The sequence below is a fragment of the Prionailurus viverrinus genome, chromosome X, assembly GCF_022837055.1.
Source record: "Prionailurus viverrinus isolate Anna chromosome X, UM_Priviv_1.0, whole genome shotgun sequence".
NCBI classification, from domain to species: Eukaryota; Metazoa; Chordata; class Mammalia; order Carnivora; family Felidae; genus Prionailurus; species Prionailurus viverrinus.
Genome location: NC_062579.1, coordinates 313,602 through 340,940, shown reverse-complemented (window position 1 = coordinate 340,940; position 27,339 = coordinate 313,602). Strand labels below are relative to the sequence as shown.

The following is a 27,339-nucleotide window of genomic DNA, read 5'->3' as shown; positions in this document are numbered from 1 at the left end:
ATAATAAATAATATAATGAGGGCAGAAGAATGGTATTTGCCTTCTTCAACCCAAAATTACTCACACTCACTTATTTTTTTTGGAATAGAGATTAGAATGATTTTGTTGCTACCCCAAAAGCTCACTATTTTAAACTAACAAATTTGAAAATATATTGATATTGTGACACACTTAATTTCTGCCCTTGACAGCTTCTGAATGTATAGAAATCTTGTACGTGTCTCAGATTTTATATATTTTATACGATGTATCTTACATACTTCATAAGGTTATTATCAGACCGTTTATTATTAACATGAGAAGGCTTTCCTTTTAGATATGCTAATATTCACAGGCATGAAAATTGATTTTGTGTATTGATTTCATACCATTATAACGAATACCTCATCTACTGTAATTTGTTTAGCTGATGTCCTAAATTATTTTCCCCTGCTTAGATAATCATGTGCAGTAATGACTTCATTGGGTCTCCTTTTGAGTATTTTTGGTTCTCATTATGTTTCTTTTGAGCATATTGACTCGAACTTGCAGAAGTCTCTGAAAAAATGATGATCATGTCGTGATCTCTTTCCTTACATGTTTATTGAACATTCACGTCGTTTACTCTTCCCCAGAGTGTTCCATGTAAGGATATGTCTGCACTTCATTTGCGGGATTAGAAAAGGGTTCCCTATTCAAGTAAATAAATATTCCAGATACTAAAGTCCTTTAGTTAAACATATTATCTGTGTCAAATGCTGTTTGCCATCTTTCAACGTTTGTTTATTTTTTTGAGAGAGAGAGAGACAGACAGAGTGCGAGCAGGGGAGGAACAGAGAGAGAGGGAGACACAGAATCCGAAGCAGGCTCCAGGCTCCAAGTTGTGATCACAGAGCCCGATGTGGGGCTCGAACTCATGAACCATGAGATCATGACCTGAGCCAAAGTCGGACACTTAACTGACTGAGCCACCCAGGCATCCCATACTTTCCACCTTTCAAATACTTTGTTCTCCCTTGATCTTTCTTTTTTTTTTTTAATTTTAAATATTTATTTATTTTTGAAAGAGACAGAGTGCAAGTTGGGGAGGGGCAGAGAGAGAGGGAGACACAGAATCCGAATCAGGCTTCAGGCTCCAAGCTGTCAGCACAGAGCCCAATGTGGGGCTCAAACCCACGAACCATGCGATCATGACCTGAGCCAAAGTTGGGTGCTTAATTGACTGAGCCACCCAGGCACCCTTCCCTGGATCTTTCCTTGGTCTCCATTTGACTTTGCTCTTTCCACTGTTCACGAGACCAGTGAAATACCATCCTTCTTTCTGTGGAAGCGTCTACAGCATTCCTACAGTAAACTTCGTTCCTATTGGGTCATGACATAGTCTTCCTTTAAGAAAAAATGAACATTTTATGTTCTTCATCAAAGTGGTCACTAGGAGAGACATCAGAACGTGCTAGGCTTCCTCATGGTAACTTCCAGGTTGGTGTGGTCGCCGTTTGAGGGGTCCTTCGGGCGCACAGGGCCTGCCTGTGGAGACCCGGATACTCCTTATACCTGAGGAGGTGTCAGGAATTGATCATGTACTTTCTGTCTGTTGAAGTTCCTCTCTCCTCATGGTAGTTGTCTTCCCAATTATCCTTACATCAGGGTGTTCAAATGGATAAATACAGCACACAGCCATCCCGTTTCCCCTTGAAGACGTACTTCTATGGTGTCCTATCTCCCAGTGACAATTAGAATTAGATGTCCTGGATTGACATCTCAGGTGCCCTACGCATTGTTCCTTACCAAGAATGTGGGTTCTACTTCTGTGTCCTCTTCTGTCTCAGACCATTCTCTTTTCCTGCCACTGCACCAGAGAAACTACATCCTATTTTCTTCCGTGAGAAATGGCCGATGCTTCGCAAAATATTCCCGTAGAGTCTCCAGAAGCTGTGACCTTCGTTTGTTCCCCCCTGCTTCTTGGCCCACAAAACACATGCTGTGTTGTCTTCTATTCTCTTTCCTCACCTTTGAGCAAGTCCAGATGTACCCACATAGTAGATGGCTCTGTGAGAGGTCCTGTCCTGTGCCACTGCCCCAGAAAGTCCTCGTCGCTCAACGGGGCGGTCTCAGACTGCCAGCACTCATACCATGTTGGGGGGAGGGAGGGGACCTTACAAATACAGACCCTTTGGGGTGGTGGACCCTATTGAACACCTGTTCAAATTCTATTGCCAATGAGATATCCCTCCAGACAGCACTGTTCCTTGCTAAGACGTTAAGTAAGTAAGTATGTGTCCACATGAAGTATTAATTAGGTAGTAGTTCACAGAAGTGTTAACCTTCCAGTCCTCTGTACTAGCTGAGGATGTGGAAAATGACATCGAGCTTCCTGAGCTTTTTCCGAATTGACCAGTTTTGCAACAGTAAGGTGCAGGTACCATTTCCATGCACCAACCCGCTGTGTTACCTGTATGCTTTGGCTGGATTCCATGTTGTCTCATTCGAACATATACCTAGACATATTGGAGGCAGGAGCTTTCCTGAAACAATGCCCAGGCCACCCTCTGAGCTAGGAATACCTTTCCTAGATTTTTTTTTTTTTTTTTTTTCGTATAGACAGGCACTTGTTCTCTGTGATAATTGGCTGGATGCAGCGTGTGCCCAAGTGTTTCCTGACTTATTTCCTGTCACAGGTGTAGAACAATTCCCAACACGATGGTGCCTCAGGAAGATCCCTGGGCAAGACTGAACTCTCTTGAAAGCTCCTTTTTTTTTTTTTTTTTTTTTTTTAAATTTTTTTTTTTTCAACGTTTATTTATTTTGGGGACAGAGAGAGACAGAGCATGAACCGGGGAGGGGCAGAGAGAGAGGGAGACACAGAATCGGAAGCAGGCTCCAGGCTCTGAGCCATCAGCACAGAGCCCACGCGGGGTTCAAACTCACGCGAGATCACGCCAGATCTCGCGAGATCATGACCTGAGCCGAAGTTGGAGGCTCAACTGACTGAGCCACCCCGGTGCCCCTAAGATTTTTTTTTTTTTTAATTCTAAAGCTCATTTTTTTTTCAATGTTTATTTATTTTGGGGACAGAGAGAGACAGAGCATGAACGGGGGAGGGGCACAGAGAGAGGGAGACACAGAATCCGAAGCAGGCTCCAGGCTCCGAGCCATCAGCCCAGAGCCCGACGCGGGGCTCGCACTCACGCGAGATCACTCGAGATCTCGCGAGATCGTGAACTCCCGGACCCCGAGATCGTGACCTGGCTGAAGTCGGACGCTTAACCGACTGCGCCACCCAGGCGCCCCTCTTTAAAGCTCCTTAATGGGGTTCATATAAACCCACCAGATGCGACGTTAGCTTTTCTGGTCTTCTTCATTTTCTGTGATGTTCACGTCTTTTCGTTGGCTTTTTGGGTATTCCAGTTGGGAAATTTGCATCCAGGAATGCTAAGTAGACACTGTACTGTGAAGTGACTTGTTAGGGGAGGACTCAGCAAAGAAGAGGCTTTATCCAAACCTGAAAGCTGGTTGGATATTGACCAGCACGCAGATGTAGCCATGGCAGCAAAAAATGGGTTTTCTTGGTGAAAAGATTGGAATTTGAAGATATTTTAACACTCTTCACCACCTTCTTGTTGACTCTTTTATACTGTTAAATATTTGGAGCTGAATTTCATCATTCCCTATTTCTAAGAATGAAAGTAATAATAATATAAGCCAAAATCCATTACCTGGAGAGATTTTCATAAATACCTAAAATTGCATATAATTACCAAAGAAATGAAATCATTAAGCTAGCACTGACTTTGTCTGCGGATCTCAAAATAACATGGTTTTAAAAACGGAACTCGTTTAGCATAAATCTGTAAACACCTAGAGACATATTAAGGTTACATCTTGGCTCAAAGCAAATGGTTTATGGGTTTATAATAGAATGAATTGATTGGCTTAGAGTCATTAAGGGTATGGGATTAAACAGTTGTATTACTGAAAATCCCATCGAAATGCCATTGTACAATCACCACGTAGTATTATTTTCAGAAGTAATATAATGCTAATGTAAATATATAATGATATTGAAATCAGTGTAAATTAGAGATTATCAACATGTGTTTAATAGAGCTGGGTAGCATTTTATGTTTACAGCATTACCTAAGGATTCTGAGTCCTTGGGGGCAATGGCTTGAAATAGCTTAAAAATCTCTTTATCAGGGCACCTGGGTAGCTCAGTTGGTTAAGCGTCCAACGTCACCTCAGGTCGTGCTCTCACCGTTCATGGGTTCGAGCTCCGCGTGGGGCTCTGTGCTGACAGCTTGGAGTCTGGAGCCTGCCTTAGATTCTGTGTCTCCTCCTCTCTCTGCCCCTCCCCGACTTGTGTTCTGTTTCTCTCTGTCTCTCAAAAATAAATAAATGTAAAATATAAACAAAAAAAATCTATCATTAACACCTAGGACTGTATCCAAAACACAAGTGTGTTCTTCAAGCTCATTGCCACGGTCTTGCCTAAAGAATGAGTTATACTTGATAGATGATACTCTGATGATTTAGAGACCTTCCCCCAGTCAGATAGATCTCTCTATTTATTCCTGTCCCAGAATGTCTTGTTTCCTTGAAACCATAATCTACAACACCCAGGTCATGCCTTTCCCTGAATACTAGCTGTCGTTCATGTAGGTATAATTTTTGTTTTCTTTACTAGACCAAAGGTCTTAGGGCATACTGAATGGCTTATTCGTCTCTGTTTTTTTACTATTTAGTTTGGGGAAGAAAACAAAGCCACGTTGTCACAGACTGACCTACCACCTTGCATAACATATTTTCCCCCATTTGCTAAAATGTTGACTTTTATGTTACTGTAATGTGTTCGGGGCCTGGGTTGGCATCTCAAAACTGTGGCCGGTTGATCTCTTGGACCAAGTTCCATAAGCCCTCTTCCCTACAACTGTCTTCTCTGTATAGTGGGATCAGAAATAGTTCCTGATAAGTGTTCAGATGGTTACAAAGTACCTGTATTAGGCCAACATTGCAGATTAGTTAATAACAGTGTCATAATGGGGCACCTGGGTGGCTCAGTCAGTAAAGCGTCTGACAAGCTCAGATCATGATCTCACGGTCTGTGAGTTCAAGCCCCACGTTGGGCTCTGTGCTGACAGCTCAGAGCCGGGAGCCTACTTCAGATTCTGTGTCTCCCTCTCTCTCTGCCTCTTCCCTACTCACATTCTGTCTCTCTGTGTCTCTCAAAAATAAATAAACATTGAAAAAAAAAATTTTTAAGGCTCTTTAAATAGATGAGATTAAATACATCTAGTAAATGACAATCTCAAGGATTTATATAAAAATGCTCCTCCTACACTATTTATAATAGAATTAAACAAAAAATTTTATATGCTATTCAATTTAGAAATGTTTATGCTCTGGGGCTCCTGGGTGGCTCAGTCGGTTGAGCGTCCAACTTCAGCTCAGGTCATGATCTCACAGTCTGTGAGTTCAGCCCCATGTCAGGCTCTGTGCTGACAGCTCAGAGCCTGGAGCCTGCTTCAAATTCTGTGTCTCCCTCTCTCTCTGCCCCTCACCTATCTGCACTCTGTCTCTTTCTCTCTCAAAAAGTAAATCAACATTACAAATTTTTTTTTAAATAACAGCGTCAAAATGAAATAACTGTTGTAGTAATAGACCAGCCGGACGGGTATGAAGTGAACGTTTTTACTCTGTCACTGGCTAGTATGAATTACAGACACAATTATGTGCTGTAAAGCCTGTTATGTAAGTATCAGCTGTGTCACCAACTAGGTCTTGCATTGTTGCGGCAAGTTATCTACAATTGGTCTCCTTCCACTTCTTGACCTGTAAAATCTTGACCTGTAAGATGTCAAGTATAAGGACTCTGGGCTCCTTGGAAAAGTGTCCGATTCTAGAAATGGGGTAGGAAATAGACAAGATGAATCTGGAACACTTTACAGTAAGTAAGTGCTAACCAAATAAAATAAAACACCCAACACAACAAAACCAAACCGTAATGATAGGGGTCTATTGAAGGGGCACAGAAGCCTAATAAAAGTGTTCTCAATGGCCAGAGCTGGAGCAATTCAAGCAACAAAATAGTTAGTGGATTGTAACTGAGTGTAAAGTAAATATCCATAACCTCATATTGACATCAGTGACTGAATGAAGAAATGAAACATGATTTATGAGTTTCCTGTTTGTGCTGTAATAAATTACCACATAGTTACTGGCTTAAAACAACACAAATTTATCTTACCGTGTTGGAGGTAAGAAATCCCAAGTGGATCTCACTGGGTAGCATTAAAGTATTTCACAAGATGGCGGCCCTTCGGAGGATCCAGGGGAAAATCTTCGTTGCGTTTTTCAGTTCGAGAGGTCACCTGTATTTCTTGGTTGACAGGCCCTCCTTGATCTGCAAAGTCCACAGGTGTCATATTTTGCAACATGTCTCTGGCACTGATTCTCTCCTTTCGCCTCCTTCATCCACTCTGAAGGACTCTTGTGATGGCATTGGGCCCACTGGATAATCCTGGATAATTTCCTTATTTAAAAGTCTTCATTGTATCTGCAACTTCTGTTCCCCCTTGTCACGTATCACATCATATTCTCAGGTTTGGCGGATTACAGTGTGGATCTCCTAAGGAATGGGTCGCATGATTCTCCCTCCCACGGGCGGTGGAGACATATCTCCCATGAAGAAGCATTCTCGACAATTTGTGTGGATCCTCTCCCTCAAGCCAGTGGAGCATGAATCTCTACTCCTGCGGTTTGGCTCTGAATGCTGACTTCCTTCCAGAGAGCATCATTCTGAGAGGAGCAGAGAACATTACACTTGACAGTGGAGAAAGCAGTCAAGCACACCTCAGCCAGGTGGTCAAGGCCAACATCAGCAGTGATGAGTCACGGTGACAGCATACACGCTTGATATGATGTGACGATAAGGGCACTTGACTTCTGTGGGCTTCCTCCCCAAATTTTACAACCCCATAAAATCATGAAAAAGCAGACAAACCCCAATTGTGAGATATTCTACAGAATTCCTATAGACAGTCAAAACTGTCAATATCAGATAAAGGGCTAGTATCTAAAATCTGTAAAGAAACTATCAAACTCGACACCCAAGAAACAAATAATCCAGTGAAGAAATGGGCAGAAGACATGAATAGACACTTTTCCAAAGAAGACATCCAGATGGCCAACAGACACATGAAAAGATGCTCAACATCACTCATCATCAGGGAAATACAAATCAAAACCACAATGAAACATCACCTCACATGTGTCAGGATGGCTAAAATAAAAACACAAGAAACAACAAGTGTTGGTGAATATGTTATGAAAAAGGAACCCTTGAAAAAGGAACTCTTGAAAATTAACAACTCAGGCAGCAACAGATGTTGGCGAGGAAGCAGAGAAAGAGGATCTCTTTTGCACTGCTGGTGGGAATGCAAGCTGGTGCAGCCACTATGGAAAACAGTATGGAGGTTCCTCAAGAAAGTAAAAATAGAACTACCCTATGACCCAGCAATTGCACTACTAGGTATTTATCCAAGGGATACAGGTGTGCTGTTTCGAAGGGACACAGGCACCCCCATGTTTATAGCAGCACTATCAACAATAGCCAAAGTATGGAAAGAGCCCAAATGTCCATCGACGGATGAATGGATAAAGAAGATGTGGTATATAGATACAACAGAATATTACTCAGTCCTAAAAAGAATGAAATCTTGCCATTTGCAACAAGGTGGAATGAACTAGAGTGTATTATTCTAATTGAAATAAGTCAGTCAGAGAAAGACGGATATGATTTCACTCATGTGGAATTTAAAAAGCACAACAGATGAACACAGGGAAAGGGAAGGAAAAATAAGATAAAAGCAGAGAGGGAGGCCAACCATAAGAGACTCTTAAATACAGAGAACAAACTGAGGGCTGCTGGAGGGGAGGAGGGGAGGATGGGCTAGATGGGTGATGGGCATTAAGGAGGGCACTTGCTGGGATGAGCACTGGGTCTCATAAGTAAGTGATGAACCACTGGTTCTCCAATACTACACTGTCGGTCAAATAACTTGAATTTAAATAAAATCTGGGAAGGAAGAAAAAAAAACCTGTCTAGGTCATCAAAACTCAGAAAATTCTGAGGAACTCTCACAGCCAAGAGCTTAAGAAGCCATGAGGACTGAAATGGGATGTGGACAGTTTTCGGTAAAAACTGAGAAAATCTGAATACATGTCAGGCTTTAGTTAATTATAGTATTTCAGTCTTGGCTCATTAATTATAACAAATGTACCAGACTAATGTTAGATGTTAATAACAGAGGAAATTGGGTGTGAGACATATGGCAAGTCTCTGTACTGTCTTCACAATTTTACTTAAAATTGAAAACCAGTCCTAAAATTTAAGTTACTAAGAAAAAAACCCCAAAACATGCAGACATCAGTCATACCCCCCTTCTCTGATTCCTAAATGGAATTCCCTGACGCCCAGCCCCTGGGAAGCACTATTCGTCATTCTATTCTGTTTTCACAAGTTCAGCTTTTTTAGAATCCACATGTAAGTGGGATCATACAATATTTGTCTTTCTCTGTCTGACTTATCTTGGTTATGTATAATGCCCTTAAGATCCGTCCACATTGTTAGAAATGGCAGGATTTCCTTCTTTTTCATGGCCAAGTAATATTCCACTGTGTATATGTAATGTATATAGATGACAGATTTATGCAAAATCTGTAATATACCACATTCACCCATTGATGGACACCTGCTATCATTAGGGAGTGTAGAGTGTATAATTGACATACAACTCAGGTGTAACAGGGACACCCACAAAATCCCACTGTAATACATTAATAAAGACGCGATTTCCTCCTGGGAACACGCCCTTGAGCTGCCGGCCCTTAGACTGGGCGGCATAAGGTTTGCAGAGTTGAGGAATAAGTTTGGGCAGGGGGTAAGTTAGATCAGTCTTAGTCTCAGTAGCTAGGAAGAAAATTCTGCATGAGCAAAATGTGGGAGACAGAAAACCGCAGAAAATGTATAGGGAACTATGAAAAAACAATGCCACTTCTGGCGATAACATGAGCCAACATTTGTGGAGTGCTTGCTTTGTGCAAGACACCATCCGTGTGTTACTGGAGAACCAGCAGATTTGAAGGAAGGTTGTGCCCGATCTTTTCAGATACGTGATTCTTTTAAGCTCTTCAGAAATTGCCTGATGATTGTTTACACTGCTTTACTTTTGCCTAGTCTTAATTATTTTAGGGTATAATCATGATAGTGTTGTGCTTGGTCATCATAATTATGTAGGCACTTCATACCCTATGTTGGTGTTCCCTTTTTTATTGCACTATAGTGATATGGAAATTAGGACCACGTACTAAAAAAAGTAATTTTCTGAAAAGGTAAACATGTACCCTTAGGAAAAACTATCATGTTGGCTTTGATTTCCAAATTCAAGTGCACTGGGGATCCAGACACGCTTCTGATCTAAAACAGTTTGTTGGGATGCCTGGGTGGCTCGGTCAGTTAAGCATCCAACTTCGGCCCAGGTCATGATCTCACAGTTTGTGGTTTCAAGCCCCGCGTTGAGCTCAGAGCCTGGAGCCTGCTTCAGATTCTGTGTCTCCCTCCCTCTCTGCCCCTCCTCCACTCAAACTCTCTCTCTCTCTCTCTCTCTCTCTCTCTCTCAAAAATAACTAAACATTAAAAAAATAAAAATGATTTCTTGGATTGAGGTATGTGTTGGGATGTTAGGAAGCTGTGTGCTAGTGTGACTATGCACGTGGCTGTGTGTGTTCTGTGTGTGTGCATGAGAGAGAGAGAATGTGTACCTCATGGAGAGAAGCAGATGGCTGCAACAGTGATCTTAGACTAGGTTGTGCAGTTGTCACAAAAGCATCCAAAATTTTAGCAACTTGCGACAACAACAATAGCTTATTTCCCTTTTATGATGTTTGTGTCCATTTGGGGCTGACTGATTGTTCTCTACTCCCTCTTCTTTCCCAAACAAAAACTTGAAGTGGTAGTCCCCATGCGGGACATGCTGGTCTGGTTTTAGAGGGGAAGAAATACGGCAGAAACGCAATGCTTCCTAATGTTTCCGCCTGGAGGTGACGTATGTCTCTTCCAATCACATTTCGTTGGCCAAGAGTGCTATGTTAGCAGGTGTGGATGGTAAAACACCTCCCTGGGGCAGGGCATTGGATCTTTTGAGCAAATCACAGGGTCCTTTATAGACAGTGTGTTGACTGAACATTGCCACACTGGAAAAGACATGAGAGGCATTCTTCCCCTTACGTTGGTGTCCTTGTTGACATTTCTATTGTTTGTATCATGATGTCTTCTGCGTTCTCACTGAAAAGAACAACGAACAGCTCTTTTGTGGCCAGTCAGCGAAGTTCAAAAGCAGATAGAGGTTGCAAAAGTCGTCATCTGCAGTAAGATATCATCCTGCTTTCCAAAGGCTTCAGTGACTTGTGATTCTTAAAAATAGTTTGAGAGCCTTCTTTGGGGACATTCAGTTAAGCATCTCCTGGCACAACAGATTCAGGAATTGCAGAGTAGGGAGGATTTTGCATAAGTCCAAACAAATTTCATTTTTAGGGGAAGATTGTGCAATAGTCCCCAAGTCAGACACAGGGAAACCCAAAGGTTACTGGACAGATTTTATTGGTGATGCTGGACAAGCGACTCTTCCTCTATGTAGAATGCAAGGGGACGAAATGCCAAAGGTCCCAGCTCTCTGTAATTCCAGTGCCACAACCGAAAAGTCTCCTGGCATAGAGAACCACCCAGTTGCCAGTAGTCTGTGTTCTGACTACGGAAAGAAGGTTTTCATCAGAGTTAGAACGATGCCCATGGGGTCAAAATCTTCCAGAATCTCTTGGCAAGGAGAATGAATATGTATACCTATACACATATCTACAGAGGTTTATCATTTTTTAATACAACATTTCTGGAGGTATCTTAGGGCAAATAAAAGCCAGTTTCATTTTCAACATGAGTTTCCTAAATACAGGTGCAGGAAAACCATCCAGCATAATTCAATATTAAATTAGTTCCAGCTTTTAAATGCATTGTGATTTAATCTCAAGCTCACAGAGATTGTGTGAGGAGGTAATATATCCTATCAGCTGAACGTTTTAATAAAAAGGAGAGACTCCTGTAAATCTAATAGGATTTGTGTTATATTCCCAAGAACAGAAACATTTCAATAACCGAATTCACAACAACAAAAAAATGTTTATGTGAAGCTATGCAGTGCCTTGAGATTTTAATAAAAAGCACAAACATATATCAGGGACCTATGCACTTTTAGGTTTATTTTGATTCCAACCAAAGAAAGTGTGAAAAGAATTCTTCCTAATTCCAAAAGAAAGAACAAATTATTATTCATATTTCTCTCAATCTGTCTTCCCAAGCCAATCAGAGCAAACACGCAAAAAATACATGCAAAAAACAAAAACCCTCCTATTATTTTCACTATTAGAGTGAGGCATTTTGAAACTGGTAGAAAATTACAAAAAATTAGACTTTGGTTTTACCGTAGTCACAGATACATGGACAACGCAGGATAAGTTGATTGGCAGAACATTTCACAACGATTAGGAAAATCTCAAGCACGTGTGAGTCACATAATAAATGTCTGTGGGATGAATCCTAGGTATTTGACCTCAAGACCACACCCAGTAAGTCAGCAATTCCGTATCTCTTCATATGTCTTGGAGCAGAAGCCTTCAAACTTGGGGATGCCATCACAAAATGTGTTCAAAATAGACGTCTGCCTATGACTTCAGAGAAATCCACCGGCTTCCATATGTTCTGTTTCCTAGGGCTTTTGATCACCAAGAATCCTCCTTCCACATTAAAAAGGAATGCCCTTGGGGCACCTGGGTGGCTCAGTTGGTTAAGTCTCCCACTCTTGGTTTCGGCTCAGGTCATGATCTCACGGTTCAGGAGATTGAGCCCTGCGTCAGGCTCTGCATTGACAGTGGGGAGGCTGCTTGGGATTCTCTGCCTCCCTGTGTCTCTGCTGCTTCCCCACTAATGCTCTCTCTCTCAAAATAAATAAATACATTAAAAGAAAAAAAAAAGGAATGCTCTTGATTTCCCATAGGCGACCCTGTCCCGTATCACCCTCCTGTCCTGTGTCACCAAGGCATGGAATGAACAGAAATTCCAAATGCGGATGTCAGGAAGCCTGTTCGTTGAAGGCTGCATTAATTAGACAGGCTCTCCAGCCTTGCCTGTATTTTCCTTGAGTGCAACTCGATCTGGTTCAGATGTTGTGATTCCAGGCGGGGGCGGGGGCGGGGGGGGGGGGGCGGGAAATGAAGATCAACTATGCTGATTGCTTCAGATGCAGAAAGTGAACTCATCTGTGGGGACCCCATTTTTCAAGGTACATATGCTTTGGATGAAACCCTCTGAATGAAGTGTTTCGTGTTATCTTTCAGATCGATGTTCCAGTAAGGGTGAGAGCGTATATTAAGATGTATGTGTGGAGTATTTATTCATGGTACCCACTGGTGGCCAAGGCTGGCATCTTTAAAGCATCCATACCTGTCTTTAGAAGGAATGGGTTACCAGTGAGTTAAGTGATGAGGCATGGGCACTCTCTCATGGATCAGATCCCATTCAGCTTATTATTGCTGAAATGAGCCCATTACTGAATTAGAAGATTAAAGAAGCGTTCCTCTGTGGCCGAGGGACAAAGCGATCAATCACACACGTGTGTGATGGCCGGGAAAAGCATTTATGTCCCCTGTAGCCCATTACACAACTTCCCGTGTGATGAAAATAATGCATTTGGCTAAGATGCACTCTTTTTGTATTTAAGAAAACAAGTCTACCTTCTGCTTGGAATTTGCACTGTTAAGAGACCCAAAACAATGTGAACTAATAAATACATATTTAATATGATATCTCATTTTGAAAGCAATACTTTAAAGGTTTTCCATATTCTATCATTTCGTTACGTTCTCGCATAAATGACGCGATCATCTCACACTGTCTGATGACTGTGTTTGAGGATTTCCATACATAACTGGCTACAAAGGTAATGGATAATAAAAAGAGGAATTATGAAATTATTCTCTTGCCTTGAAATGTTAAAATCAGCATCTAGAGGATTTTCATTGATTTTCCTTTCCTTTACCATGCTCTACCTTTTCTGAATTCTCTACAAAGTAGTTCTTCTCCATTTAGGATACAGAGTACTCTTTTAAATAGTTTTACTTTTGAAAATGATGCAGATAAACCATAAGAAGGGCACATCAGAAGCAGAGGTATAAAAAAATGATGGACACCCTTCAAGGACCAGTGACATTGAGATATTTTATTTATAAAATCATACTTAAATTTTAATAATGGAACAGCTATGCATTTGTTTGAAGTTGCTTAAATATTCCCTTTAATATTTAGAGCTATTTCCCCATGGAGGTTTCATAGAGGGCCTAATTATTAGATGTAAAGGAATATTTTTCTGGCACTTGGAGAATGGTATAGACATGGAGTGGGTGGAAAAAAAAACTCATGGCGTGTATGGATTTTGAAATGCCTTTTTTTTTTTTCTGGCTTGTGCAAGATGGGTTTGCTGCGGAATGAATCCCACCAGAATCTTTTTCCCATAGCTCACGATTCTAACTAAATTAGATATTCAGGATAACTCCATTGTTTTTTTTTAAAGGACATTTATTTAGCTATATTTGCAAAGAAAAATGCAGCAACAACTTACTAAACATGAACAAAAAGGTGAAACATTAAGTACACATTGAACATTAAAGGTGATACCTAATGATGTTTCTGGGTCGTACTGTGCTATATGAAATTAATGCAAAATTGCAGTTTGGCAAGTAAGTTCTGTCAAAATCTCGGTGGGTGATTTTTTTTTTTCTTCAGTTGACAAGCTTGTTTGAAAATTTGTGTGTAAAGGCAGAGGATCTAGAATGAGCAGATTATCTTGACAAAGCAGAATAAAGTTGGCTGGCTTCTCCTTCCCCATTTTATTTATCTATTTATTTAAAAATATTTTTTTAACGTTTATTTATTTTTGAGACAGAGAAAGGCAGAGCATGAACAGGGGAGGCGCAGAGAGAGAGGGAGACACAGAATCTGAAACGGGCTCCAGGCTCTGAGCTGTCAGCACAGAGCCCGACGGGGGGCTCGAACTCACGGACCGTGAGATGATGACCTGAGCCGAAGTCAGACACTGAACCGACTGAGCCACCCAGGCGCCCCACTCCTTCCCCATTTTAAAGCGTACCATAAAGCTATAGTCTTCAGGACAGGTAGGGACTCATGGGGATAGAAACGCAGGATGGAATATAATTAAAAGAGTCAGGGAATAAATAGAGTCCTGGCATTTATAGTAACTGGCTTCAGCAATATTGTCTCAAGAATTTAAGGAGGGAACGTTAGCATTTCAATCAATGGTCCTAAAACAGTGAGATACTCATACGCAAACAATGAATTTCAACCCTAACCTCATATCATACACTGAAAGTAACTCAGACACTTAAAAGGTGAAGAATGACAAATGGTTAGCATTGAGGGAAAAACATGAGAGAAAATCTTCAGGATCTTGGCTTGGGCAAGGATTTCTCAAATATGATATCCAAAGCAACAAGCTTTGAAAGAAAATGGACAAAATCGACCTCATCACAATTAAAAACAAACGTTTGCACTTCAAAAGACACCACTGAGAAAACTGAAAGACAAGCCACACAGACTGGGAGAAAAGATTTGCAGATCATATTTCTGGAAAAAGACTTGTATCTAAAAAATGTAGGGGCACCTGGTGGTTCAGTCGGTTAAGCGTCCGACTTTGGCTCAGGTCACAATCTCATGGTTCATGAGTTCAAGCCCCATGTCGGGCTTGGTGCTGACAGCTTAGAGCATGGAACCTGCTTCAAATTCTATGTCTACTTCTCTCTCTGCCCCTCCCCAACTTGTACTCTGTCTCTATCAAAAATAAACGTAAAAAAATTAAAAAAAAAAAAAGAACACTTAACAATTCAATAATAGGGGACACAGAACCCAATGTAAAGAAAAAATTTTAACATTTATTTATTTTTGGGAGACCATGAGAAACAGAGACTCCTTGTAATTTCCACATGTTGGAAGTTCTCAATTTTGCATTTTCTTGCATGTACTCTTTCTAGTTATTTTAAATGTTACGCTTGGGGGGCTCCTGGATGGCTCAGTTGGTTAAGCGTCCGACTTCAGCTCGGGTCATGATCTAATGGTTTGTGAGTTCGAGCCCCGCATCGGGCTCTGTGCTGGCAGCTCAGAGCCTGGAGCCTGCTTCGGGTTCTGTGTCTCCTTCTCTCTCTGCCCCTTCCCCATTCACCCTCTCCCTCTCTCTCAAAAAATAAATAAATAAATAAATAAATAAATAAACATTAAAACAGTTAAAAAAATTAAACATCAATTTCCCATATAAAATAGCAGTTCCACTCCTAGATATCTACCCAACAGAAAGAAACACCTATATCCTAACGTAAATATTGTGCCCACATGTTCCGAGCAGCGTTCTAATAGCCACCACGTGGAAACAGTACAAGTGGCCACCAACAGATGAATGGAAAAACAAAATTCGGTCTATCCATACAGTGGAATATTATTCATCCATATAAAAGAATCAAGTACTGATCCATGCTACAGCATAAATGACTTTGAAAACACGCTACGTGAGAGTGTCTGCTTTAGACACAAAAGACTGGGCATTATACGAATTCCTTTCTACAACACGCCCCGAGATGGCAAATGTAGAAAGACAGAAAGTAGGTTAATGAGACGGAGGCTAGGAACATGGCACCTATAGTTAGAACACAGTCTTTCTGGGTTGATGCAAATGTTCTAAAATTGGATTATGCTGATAGTTGCCACAACTCCGTTAAAAAAAAATCATCGAATCTTATACTGTGATGAGTTGATTTTATGGGATGTAAATCATGCTTCAGTAAAGCTCTTAAAGATCACACTTTGGTTAACCAGAAAGTTTGGTAAAGAATCAAAGAGGCAGCAGATTACCCTGGATTGCTACTTAATCAGCCTTGGAACTATGTTATCAAAATTGTTAAAGCATTCTTAGTCTTTAGAACTTTCCTCTCTTTGTTGGGGAAGGTTCCCTAACCATTGCCTCTCATCCAGCCCAGGATGTGTTTCAGGTCACTCACACTTTACTTACAAAATCTTCTTACATGGAGGAATGCAAATTTTTTTCTTCCAGAAATGAGAGGAGGACTTGTAACACAGATTTGTGGATCACTCCCGTAGCATACTTCTCTGAGAAGGGCATCCCTTATAAGCTTCTACATAGTTTTGTCATAAATTCAGTCCATGAGTTCACTTTGAAATAGGTTCTATACTGATAAACCCCAACAAACACAACCCAAAGACAGTCAAGCTAATTTGATTTTTTAAAGTTCTTTTACGTATTTATTCATTTATTTTTATTTTTTTTTTATTTTTTTTTTCAACATTTATTTATCTTTGGGACAGAGAGAGACAGAGCATGAACGGGGGAGGGGCAGAGAGAGAGGGAGACACAGAATCGGAAACAGGGTCCAGGCTCTGAGCCGTCAGCCCAGAGCCCGACGCGGGGCTCGAACTCACGGACCGCGAGATCGTGACCTGGCTGAAGTCGGACGCTTAACCGACTGCGCCACCCAGGTGCCCCTATTCATTTATTTTTAAAAAGTTTGTTTATTTTGAGAGAGATTTCATGCACATGCATGAGCAGAAGAGGGGCAGAGAGAGAGAAGGACACAGAGAATACCAAGCCGGCCCTGAGCTGTCAACGCCGATCCTGATGTGGGGCTTGATCTGAGGAACCACAAGGTCATGACCTGAGCTGAAATCAAGAGTCGGACTGATTGAGCCAACCAGGTGCCCCTTTTTATTTTTTTTTTTAATTTTTTTTTAACGTTTATTTATTTTTGAGACAGAGAGAGACACAGCATGAACGGGGAAGGGGCAGAGAGAGAGGGAGACACAGAATCGGAAGCAGGCTCCAGGCTCTGAGCCATCAGCCCAGAGCCCGACGCGGGGCTCGAACTCGCGGACTGCGAGATCGTGACCTGAGCTGAAGTCGGACACTTAACCGACTGAGCCACCCAGGCGCCCCGGGGTGCCCCTTTTTAGATATTCAAATGCAATAGGATTGTGGGCAATAAATAGATGTTGATATCAAGGTAATGACTATAATAGATTGGGATATCAGCATCACGATACTTTCTAAGGGACCAGAAATGAAAGTTTTGTAAGGAGAGGTGGTTTCTATAAGACTTGACTCTAACTTTAGGTGGATGAGGGTGGAATTAGGCTGGAGTTTCTAGGGGTCCCAGGCACCTCTCTGCAGCTGTCTTCAATGACCTTATGTTGGTAGCTTGAAAATATCGACAGTGGGGATATTTAAGCCTCAAAAATCAACAAATCAGATTTCCCACCCACCTAGGTGTGCTCATTAAAAGGTGTTAAACCACATAAAATAGAAAATATGCAAGCCTTCTCTGACTACAAAAACACCACAGTTTCACATTTTGGCTTCACAACATGCTGAGTTCTTTTGAGTTACTTAGAACTTCTAGAAGGATGTGGTTCAGACCTTTTTGAAGCTAGTGGATCTGGAATATGCATGTCCTGATTGTGTCTATCTATGAAAAGAAGACAATTGAGCTAATTAACCAAACAATTCAAGCATTATTAAATGTTTTGTCATCTTGTATCTGGAAAATATAAAAAGGAAAATGGTGCACTTCATACCGAATATGAAAGAGAGTGTTTGTGGTGTAGTTGAGGGACCCCCCACCCCCACCCCGCCGCCCACCATATTTTGTCTACATGGACATTCTTATCTGGTTTAAATTTCAGGTCATCAAGGTAGGTGACTTTATTATATACTTATCTTAAATTCAATGAGTGGTAACGTTGAAGTAATATTTAATAAGTGTTTCAGTCAGAGAGAACATGATTGATAATGTTTTAACTTAAGAAATCCTGATTGAAAATGCTGGTTTTGTTGTTGTGTTTGTTTTTATACTAAACAGGAGCAAATATTGAGTAGTTCTCTAGACACTGGTGAGAGGTGAATTTCATGATTCAAATTAATAAATCAACTGACATTTCTGATTTGTAATTTGAAACGCTGTGTTTTAAGTTCATCTGCATGGAACTAATGTCAATTTTAAGTATTTTATTGAAAGTCCTTCTGTGTTTATTGCATAAATGTGTTTCTTCTTCCATTATGGAATTTTATAACCAAGGTGTATTGGTGACATTTCATGAATTTATGTAGATTATAATATGTTAAAATTAGAGGGACATTGAATACTTCATGTGCATTTCTTCTGAGAATGTGGAAAATCTTTCTTAATAATTTAATTTTCTTTTTTTCAAACTCACATTAGCTCTTTTTTTTCCTTTTTTTTTTTGCAGTACTATCATTATAACCCCCCAAACTGCATTTTCACAGGATAGAGAATATTTTTCGCAAGTAACATTTTGAATTTGTTCTTCTTGACATCTTTATGTTTTTATGCATTTTGCATTGACCCCCTACCTCATTTTTTTTTGAAATCCAAATGTAACAAATTTCAACTTTTTGTGTGACCTTTTTTTTTCTTTTACTGGGTAGTATCTCTCTTCTGGTTTTTTTGCAAACCTGTTGTTTTTGAATTCTCTTTTTTTTTCCCTTTATTTTCCTTCTCATTATGACCCCAGGAGCCAACACAAAGAAAAACGCAGATGATATAACCAGTAATGATCGTCCTGAAGACGAAGGTATTTTTTGTTTTTTCAAAGCTCGACCCTGATGCATGATTTTATATCTCTCTCTCTATTTTTTTTTTATTTCAACCTCTTTTTCCTCCCCTTCTCTGAAACGAGTACACTTTTGTGTGCTTTATTTTCTTCTTGTTTGGAAACCACTGTGCTTTTTAATCTCAATGACCCTGTCGCTGAATGCAAACCACCCATAAGAAGTATAAACGTTTCTAAATATGAAGTGAGTTAATAAAAAAATGTTATTTACAAGGCATCGTATGTTTTTCTTTTCCTTTTTCCTTTTTTCCCCCCTTTTTTTGGCTTGGTCATAAGAAGAGAAAATGAAATTTTAGCACATGCATGTATACTTTCTTTTCTTCCTTCCAAAGTTGTTTGTAAGTTAATAATGTATTTTGGAGATTTGGTTTTCTTAATTCCTTCTACGAGCTGCCAAACTGTGAGACACCTTCGTAGAACTTTTTGGGTGTCTGGCATTTCTGGTTTTGGTTGTTTCTTTTTCTTTTTTTTTTTTTTCTTTCTTTCTTTCTTTTTTTTTTTTTAATATCCGGATTCACAGTTAAGTTTCAAAGAATCTTCTCTGGCTCACAGTGAAATACATGACAAAGTGTTTTAACAAGATCTCCTTTCTCTGCTGCCTGCCTTTTAGCAGCATTTAAAGGAGGGGGGGTTGGGGGTAGGAAGCAGGGATAGCAAAGATGTGAAAAATGAAAAGGTCAAAAACCTACATCTCTATCTTTTCCTTTCCAACACCAAGGCTGTTTTGAAAACTTTTTTGTTACCCCCCCCCCAAAATGTTTGGTTGCCATGGAAAGTTGTTTCTTGAAGGATCCCAAGTTGCTGGACAGATCAGCCACTGGAACTAAACTGATGCTTTTTAAACTCTGGAAGAGAGTGTTCTCTAACAACCAGGACCACACTTACCTGTGCCTTCAGCAGAACAAATAGTGTCAAAGAGACAAGACAGAAAGTCCCAAGTAAGTTGCCAGGGAGACTCCATTTCTGCCGTCCAAGTAGGAAAGTGCACGGACCTCTGTGCATTTGCCTTACAGGGCAAAGGCCCTTGAGGAACATTTGGGTTTTGGGGGGAAACACAATTCGAGGCACAGACGTGGATGATGACTTCTCCCTGCCAGGCAGCAAGGAGTCCCTGGTGGTGCCGTTTAATCAACTTGGGTCCAAGAAGTGGGGCCAATGCTGGTTTCACACCTGCTCTTGTCTTAACATTGTTATTATTTAATTATTGTTGTAATTCCCGTGTGGTTTCTAGGGCTGTCCCTACCTCTCTTCGCAAGATCTTTTCCGCAAGATCTTTTCCGATGGCCTTAGAATAGCTCGTCCCGCACCTGACTCGCACGCTAGCCTCTCTGTTGTGGCGGGCCCCAGAACGCCTGCCATTTTATCTGAATCCAAAAACGTATTAATAAAAATTTTAAAAGATTGTATTAGATCATGTAAAAAGAAAAAAAAAGAAATGTATTAAAACAAAAAAAATTAAAAATTTAAAAAGATTCTATTAGATCGTGTAAAAAGAAAAAAAAGAAATGTACTAAAGCAAAATTTTTTTAATTTAAAAAGATTCTATTAGATCATGTAAAAAGAAAAAAAAGAAATGTATTAAAACAAAAAAAATTAAAAAGATTCTATAGATCATGTAAAAAGAAAAAAAACAAATGTATTAAAACAAAATAATTTAAAAATTTTAAAAGATTCTATTAGTGTAAAAAGAAAAAAAAGAAATGTATTAAAACAAAAAAAATTTAAAAAGATTCTATTAGATCATGTAAAAAGAAAAAAAGAAATGTATTAAAACAAAAAATTTTTAGATTTAAAAAGATTCTATTAGATCGTGTAAAAATAAAAAGAAGAAATGTATTAAAATTTTTTTTCATTTAAAAAGATTCTATTAGATCATGTGAAAAGGAAAAAAAGAAATGTATTAAAACAAAAAAAATTAAAAATTTAAAAAGATTCTATTAGGTCGTGTAAAAAGAAAAAAAAAGAAATGTATTAAAACAAAAATTTTTTTTTTTTTTGAAAAAATTTTTTTTTTCAACGTTTTTTTTTTATTTATTTTTGGGACAGAGGGAGACAGAGCATGAACGGGGGAGGGGCAGAGAGAGAGGGAGACACAGAATCCGAAACAGGCTCCAGGCTCTGAGCCATCAGCCCAGAGCCTGATGCCGGGCTCGAACTCCTGGACCGCGAGATCGTGACCTGGCTGAAGTCGGACGCTTTACCGACTGCGCCACCCAGGCGCCCCAAAACAAAATTTTTTTTTTTAATTTAAAAAGATTCTATTAGATCATGTAAAAAGAAAAAAAAGAAATGTATTAAAACAAAAAATTTAAAAAATTCTATTAGATCGTGTAAAAAGAAAAAAAGAAATGTATTAAAACAAAAACATTTTTTAATTTAAAAAGATTCTATTAGATCATGTAAAAAGAAAAAAAAACAAATGTATTAAAACAAATTTTTAATTTAAAAAGATTCTATCGGATTATGTAAAAAGAAAAAAAAAAGAGAAAATGTATTAAAACAAAACCCAAAACTTTTTTTTTTTTTTTTGGTTCTCTTGCACCAGCCAGGGATATAATTTGCCTCTTACTCTGCATCTCTTATTAGAGCATTTCTGCTTCTTAGGATCTGTTTTCCCAATGCTCGAAATGCAACTTTATTCGCCTTAAAATGCCCCCTAGTCACTGAATACCAATACCCTGTGATATATATTTTTTTACTTTGAATTAACAGGGCATTCGTTATTTATTACTCTTCAAGTTCACGAGAACCTTGTTCTATGCCTTTGGAAAGCTTAGAGATGTTAACCTAGCATTTTCTCTGAGAAAACCCCTTCAAGTAGCCTTCAAAGTCTCTACCACATCCTGTTCCGCAGTGGACCGCCCAACAGCCTGCACCTGCTAAAAGAAATAAGGGGAAAACCAGCAAATCAGGAGCCAGACACAGGAGTACGTGGTTCAAAACCCAACACCTTTCCAAACACCCGTGTGTGTTTCAGAATTCCACGTAGCGCTTGATGAACAAGGGATGAAGAAAGCATTTTTACTGTATATTTGAATTTTATTTGAGAAAATAAGATCGGTTCTTCTGCTGTCTATTCAGGATCTGCAGGGACATGGGAGCGTGACACTTTTTTCTGTATTTGACTGTGACCAGTGGGTTTCTCGAGCCCCCTTCCTGAGGCACCCAATGAACTCATTTTGAGATTGTGATCAGAATTCATTTTATTAGCAGCCCCCCTCATCCAAATGATTCATTTCCTTAAAATTCCTTTCTTGAGATTTCAAAAGCGTCTTGCTGAAGGAGGAGAAAAAACACTTGACTGAAAAAAAGGTGACAATAAATGTACATTGGATACATTGGGGTTTCTTTTGATGACAGACAGATATATACATTATTTACACACACCTATGTGTATATATCTATGGATACATGTAGAGAGATATTCAGAAATAATTGTAAAAGGAATCAGTGTGATACATTAAACGTAAACTTAAGGACTGATTTTAAAAGGTGATTTAATCAATACCTGTTCACAAAGCAGGGTCCACAAATGGACAGATGGTCTCTGAATTCCTGTCCTCACAGACCATTGTGAAACACTGTTTTTACATCATTATGAAATAAAGCCACAAAGTCATTACCAAGGGTGCCCAGTGGTTGCAAATCTCAACTGGGGTTCATATCCCTCTGAAAATAGATTGCATGTCAATCATTTCATGTTGAGGTTGGAGTCTTGTGTCATTTCTATTACATCTGTTTCCATTTTTTTTTTTAATTTTTTAATGTTTATTCTTAGAGAGAGACAGAGACAGAGACAGAGGAGACAGAGCGTGAGTGGAGGAGGGGCAGAAATAAAATGAGACACAGAATCCGAAGCAGGCTCCAGGCTCTGAGCTGTCAGCACAGAACTGTACGCGGGGCTCAAACTTGTGAACCATGACTTCATGACCTGAGCCAAAGTCGGATGCTGAGCCCACTGAGCCACCCAGGCGCCCCTTTCATTTTCGTTACTTAAATATGTTGAGATATTTATCGCAGTCAGCAAACGAGAACAAAGACCTTTGCTCGGACATGTTGTTTTGCCCTGTTTTCGGTTTTACACATTTCTGTTCTGTTGATAATTTTTAACCGTTTACTTGGAGTTTGCTACATTCAGCCTCACTGGTTCCAGTGTATTCTCATGTTTCAGTTAAAAATGCATCTGTAGGCTCATCTCTGAATAGAGAGGTAAAAACAAATGATCGTTTTGAAGCAGATTGCACACTTCCCGAGATGATGAAACTTATTACGCTGTGTGCTTCTTGAGTAAGTCACCTTTTAGGAGTTGAGCACTGTTTAGGAAGTAAGCATTTCATCAAAATCTTCTAGTTTCTAGTGTTTTAGGTAGATACAGAAATGTACATAGGCATTCATATTACTTCAGATGTCCGTATGCTTCTCAAAAATACCATTTCTGTGACTAGAAAAAATGATAACATTGAGCAGTTCTCTTAGGCAGTCTTACCACGGTGTATGTAATTCCACATAGATGCATGGTTGATTCCAGTCCAAAGAAGGAAGAACATAATAATCCGTGCCCTTTGTCCGTTGCATAGTATCCGTTCATCAGTGTGATTTTTTTTTTATTCTATTTCCTTACTTGACTTTCTTTTTCCAGACATCCATGATCAGAACAGTAAGAAGCCGGTCATGGTCTATATCCACGGCGGGTCTTACATGGAGGGCACTGGGAATATGATAGACGGCAGTGTGCTGGCCAGCTACGGCAATGTCATTGTGATCACCATTAACTACCGGCTGGGAATTCTAGGTGAGTGATGGCATCGGGTAAATGTGCAAGGCGCGGTGACAAAGTGGTGCTTTTTACTGTGTGGGAAGTAGCTGATCTGCACTGTGTTACTCCGATCCTTGGAAGGTTCTATTTCCCTGGGCTCGCTGCAGGAGAGGTTTGGTCGTCTTTTTCCGGCATGCAGCTTTTCATCATTGAATTGTATTTTGGGGAACCCCTATCCTTCCTCCAACAAAGGCAGACTCCAAGGTCCCAAATTAAAATGAAATTTTACTTAAGCGCATTTCTATCTTTGGGCCAAATGAATACTTTTTGGACATCACAGCCCTGTAGAGGGAATTCATTTGCTGATGGGTGATCCTTTGGGAAGCAGTGACAATGGAGGGCAGTAGATAGTAGATTTCTTTACTTGTCTTTAGCTTGGGGGCTGGAAAATCTTTCACCTAATTCCTTAACTGATCATCTGTGAGCGTTGTGCCTCTGTGGCGGGGTTACAATGACTGTTGTATTTACACACAATGGAGCTTGGCTCTCACTTGAATTTTCCAACAGTTTCTCATTTACCGTAAAGGGTGAGGGCCTGGAAATCCACCAGTAAGAGCTCTCCATGGTTTTGCTGTTTATTTCCTTTTTCCCCACTGGGGGCTTGGAAAAATAGATATTTGGGGTGGGCTCTATTTTGAGATTTATCTTCTTTTGTAGTTTTGTCTGCCGTTGTACATTTCATGACTAATATTCCTAGGCGTACATGAAAACGTTTTTTTGTTGTTTTTTATTAATTTTTTTTTCAACGTTTATTTATTTTTGGGACAGAGAGAGACAGAGCATGAATGGGGGAGGGGCAGAGAGAGAGGGAGACACAGAATCAAAAACAGGCTCCAGGCTCTGAGCCATCAGCCCAGAGCCTGACGCGGGGCTCGAACTCCCGGACCGCGAGATCGTGACCTGGCTAAAGTCGGACGCTTAACCGACTGCGCCACCCAGGCGCCCCGAAAACGTTTGTTTTTAAGACAACAATGGAGCTCTGCTGAACAAAATCTGTGGCTGAAAATGTTCTCTCCAAATGGACAAATATTACCAAGAATATTTTATTTTCACCTTGATGTTTTCGTGTTATTTTGAGCATTTTTTTTCATTTACATGTGAAAACATTCACCTAGGAAAGACCCCTGGAGCTGGGGGGGTGGGGAGTGGTAGAAATGCATTTGTAGTTTACAAATGCAAATCACCCACAGATGTTTGCAAAGTTGAGCCTTTCGGAGCATTGATAAAGTCCTCAAAATTCCCCGTTGGTTTTTGCACATGAAAGAAAATAAAAAGCATTAGCTTCAAGAACCCTCTCGTTTTATGATTTTATTTCGTTTTCTGTTTTCATAGGTCCTCTGAGCCAGGTCCTTGTAGAATCATTGTAGTTAACATCACATCCCCATGAGCGCCTGCATTTCTGAACATTTTTTCAGCAGTTTCTGGGTAGTTGCTTCTGCCGCTAGTCCTTGAAACAGGAAATCGTGTTTCTTGGTCTCTTACAAAAGGTCCATTCTGACATAGAGGTGGAGGGAGGATACAACGTGTCAGCACAGTGCATATAGTCTTTTCGAAGAGGGCATTGTAGCATCATCAGACCGAGCACGGAACCCTGGGCTCTGTTTTCTGAATGAAGCAGTGCCCATTGAACAAGCTTTTGCTTCCGTGGAGTAACAGAATGTTCTCTTGCGTGCATGACGCGTTGATGTTCCTTAAAACGTTAGATTTGAAAGGAAATTGATTTTCTCCCCCTCTGAAGCCCAGCTGTGGGATGTAGCTCCATTTACATGGTGACCCCTTATCAGTTTGGCATGTTTGTGAAATTATGTGCAGATCTGGGAAATGCCGTGGGATTATGCACACACACACACACACACACACACTATATATACATATGTAAATGTGTATATATATTGATATATGCATATACGTATGCACACATATGTGTACACACTTATACATGTATACACACAGATCTTTGAAGCAAAAGACAAAAGTTTGCTTCTAAAATGTTTCCCGTTGAAAGACGTTAAGTCCACGTTTTGCTCCTGAGAGTTAAAAAAGAAATAGCGATGGCAAAACAGAGAGCTGTAGTGGGCGACAGAGAAATCAAAGAATCAATTTAGCATCTCTGTGCCGGTCTATTTACCGTGCACGAATGAGCTACTGTGGAGATGCTGCGAAGGCCACAGACCCCCTTTTATTTGCTGGGGTGAACCGTGCCAGCTTGGCCGATTATACAGAGTGCTAGAGATTCTGAAATGTGACTTAGTTTATCTGTCTTTACCACGGATCTTGCGTTTCGTCCCGACCCTCTTCAAAACTGTTAAGGGACCCTTCCTCAGCTTGCAGGAAGCCGGCTATTTTCGGTGTTGAGAAATATTTTTAAACCATTGCCGTCCGGATATTTAAAAAGATGATCCGATAAAACGGCACAACCGTGCGTGGGGACGCACGTTCTAATTAGTGCTTTTGATACGGAGAGATATGTTTTTCGCAAAACGTGGAAATATTGAGTTTCTTCTTCAAAGAAGCCATTAGTGCATAAGTGCTCTTTTTCTGTCTAAGAAATTGGAAAAATATTGTTTGATAGTATTGTTTTTATGGAGTAATAAATGCTGTTTTCCCACCCAAAGGAGGAGGGTTTGACAACAGGAATTACGGTATACACAGGAGGCTGTGCATGGAACGAACACAGATTTCAGCATGAGGCTTTAGGTGTGAAATCTCATAGCCCAGTAATGGCAACAAGGACACCGAATCACCTTATAATTTCCATTGTTACTAATACCTCTGGACAACATATGAATATCATTGTTGCTCTACACGTGTAATCGCAGCTGGCGAAACAATGTAATCACTAGTATCTATCAAATGCCGCCCTCTAACCTGAACCTTAATTAAAAAAAAATAATGATTAGAAGACACTTGTGTTGTGGAATATGGATGTTTTCTTTACTCATGACTGTGTGGCACAGTCTTGCCAGCCATTGGCCATATAACTTGTTATCTAGTCCAGGATGCGTTGAGAGCTGTTAATATGTTATTGATACACTGGAATGAAGCCAGGCAAACTGGTACGTATCATCAGAACTGGAAGGTCATTATTTATGTCTGCATGAAGTCTAGTCATTGGACTTGTCTTCCATTTATTTTCCAAAAACATGCTCTTTTATAACCATATCTCCTCTTCTGCTCTGCACTTTGGTCATTAGGAAAGCATGCATATCCAAGACTTGAGTTCCATCACATCTGCCTCTTATTTATTTATTTTTTCATGACAAGCGTCCAAAGACCTTAGACATAAAAGAGAAGCTCCTGACGAATGCCTTCTGATGGAAATACCCGGAATTTATTTATTTGTGGCTCTTAACCTCTCTATTCACTCATTCATTGTCTCCACTTTGCCTTTACATCTTGAATTAGTTCATTCCACCACCATTTAAACATTCATTTGAATTTACCTCCCATGGTATCACTCCCTTTTGGGGATCACTACCTGCAATTTGAAGCCTCATGCGTGCTTTAAATTATTTTTGCTTTACAACAGTCTGACTTCTATGCTTTAGTACCCACTCATCGAGAACCTGTGGCTGGCCAGCCATGGATGGCTGTCGTTGCTCACTTAATCCTCACCTCGCCCATTGGATGGGTTTGCTTACTTTACTTACAAGAAAAGGACATGTAGAGGTGAAGGGTGAAGGGTTGACTCCCAGCGATATCCCTTGTGGGGATCAGTGCTGGGATCCCAGCT

The 27,339-nt window shown here is 40.2% G+C and overlaps 1 protein-coding gene across 2 annotated transcripts in view; it reads left to right on the top strand.

The window, feature by feature from the left end:
• The window catches only part of NLGN4X (neuroligin 4 X-linked), a 319,875-nt gene that overhangs the window by 170,940 nt on the left and 121,596 nt on the right, over positions 1 to 27,339 (top strand). Inside the window, exons 5-6 of one of the 2 annotated variants that reach the window (XM_047844877.1) lie at positions 18,692 to 18,751; positions 23,430 to 23,582. In XM_047844877.1, coding sequence (XP_047700833.1) covers positions 18,692 to 18,751; positions 23,430 to 23,582 — 213 coding nt within the window. The remainder of the gene's footprint in view (positions 1 to 18,691; positions 18,752 to 23,429; positions 23,583 to 27,339) is intronic. The other variant, XM_047844878.1, reaches the window with a different exon arrangement.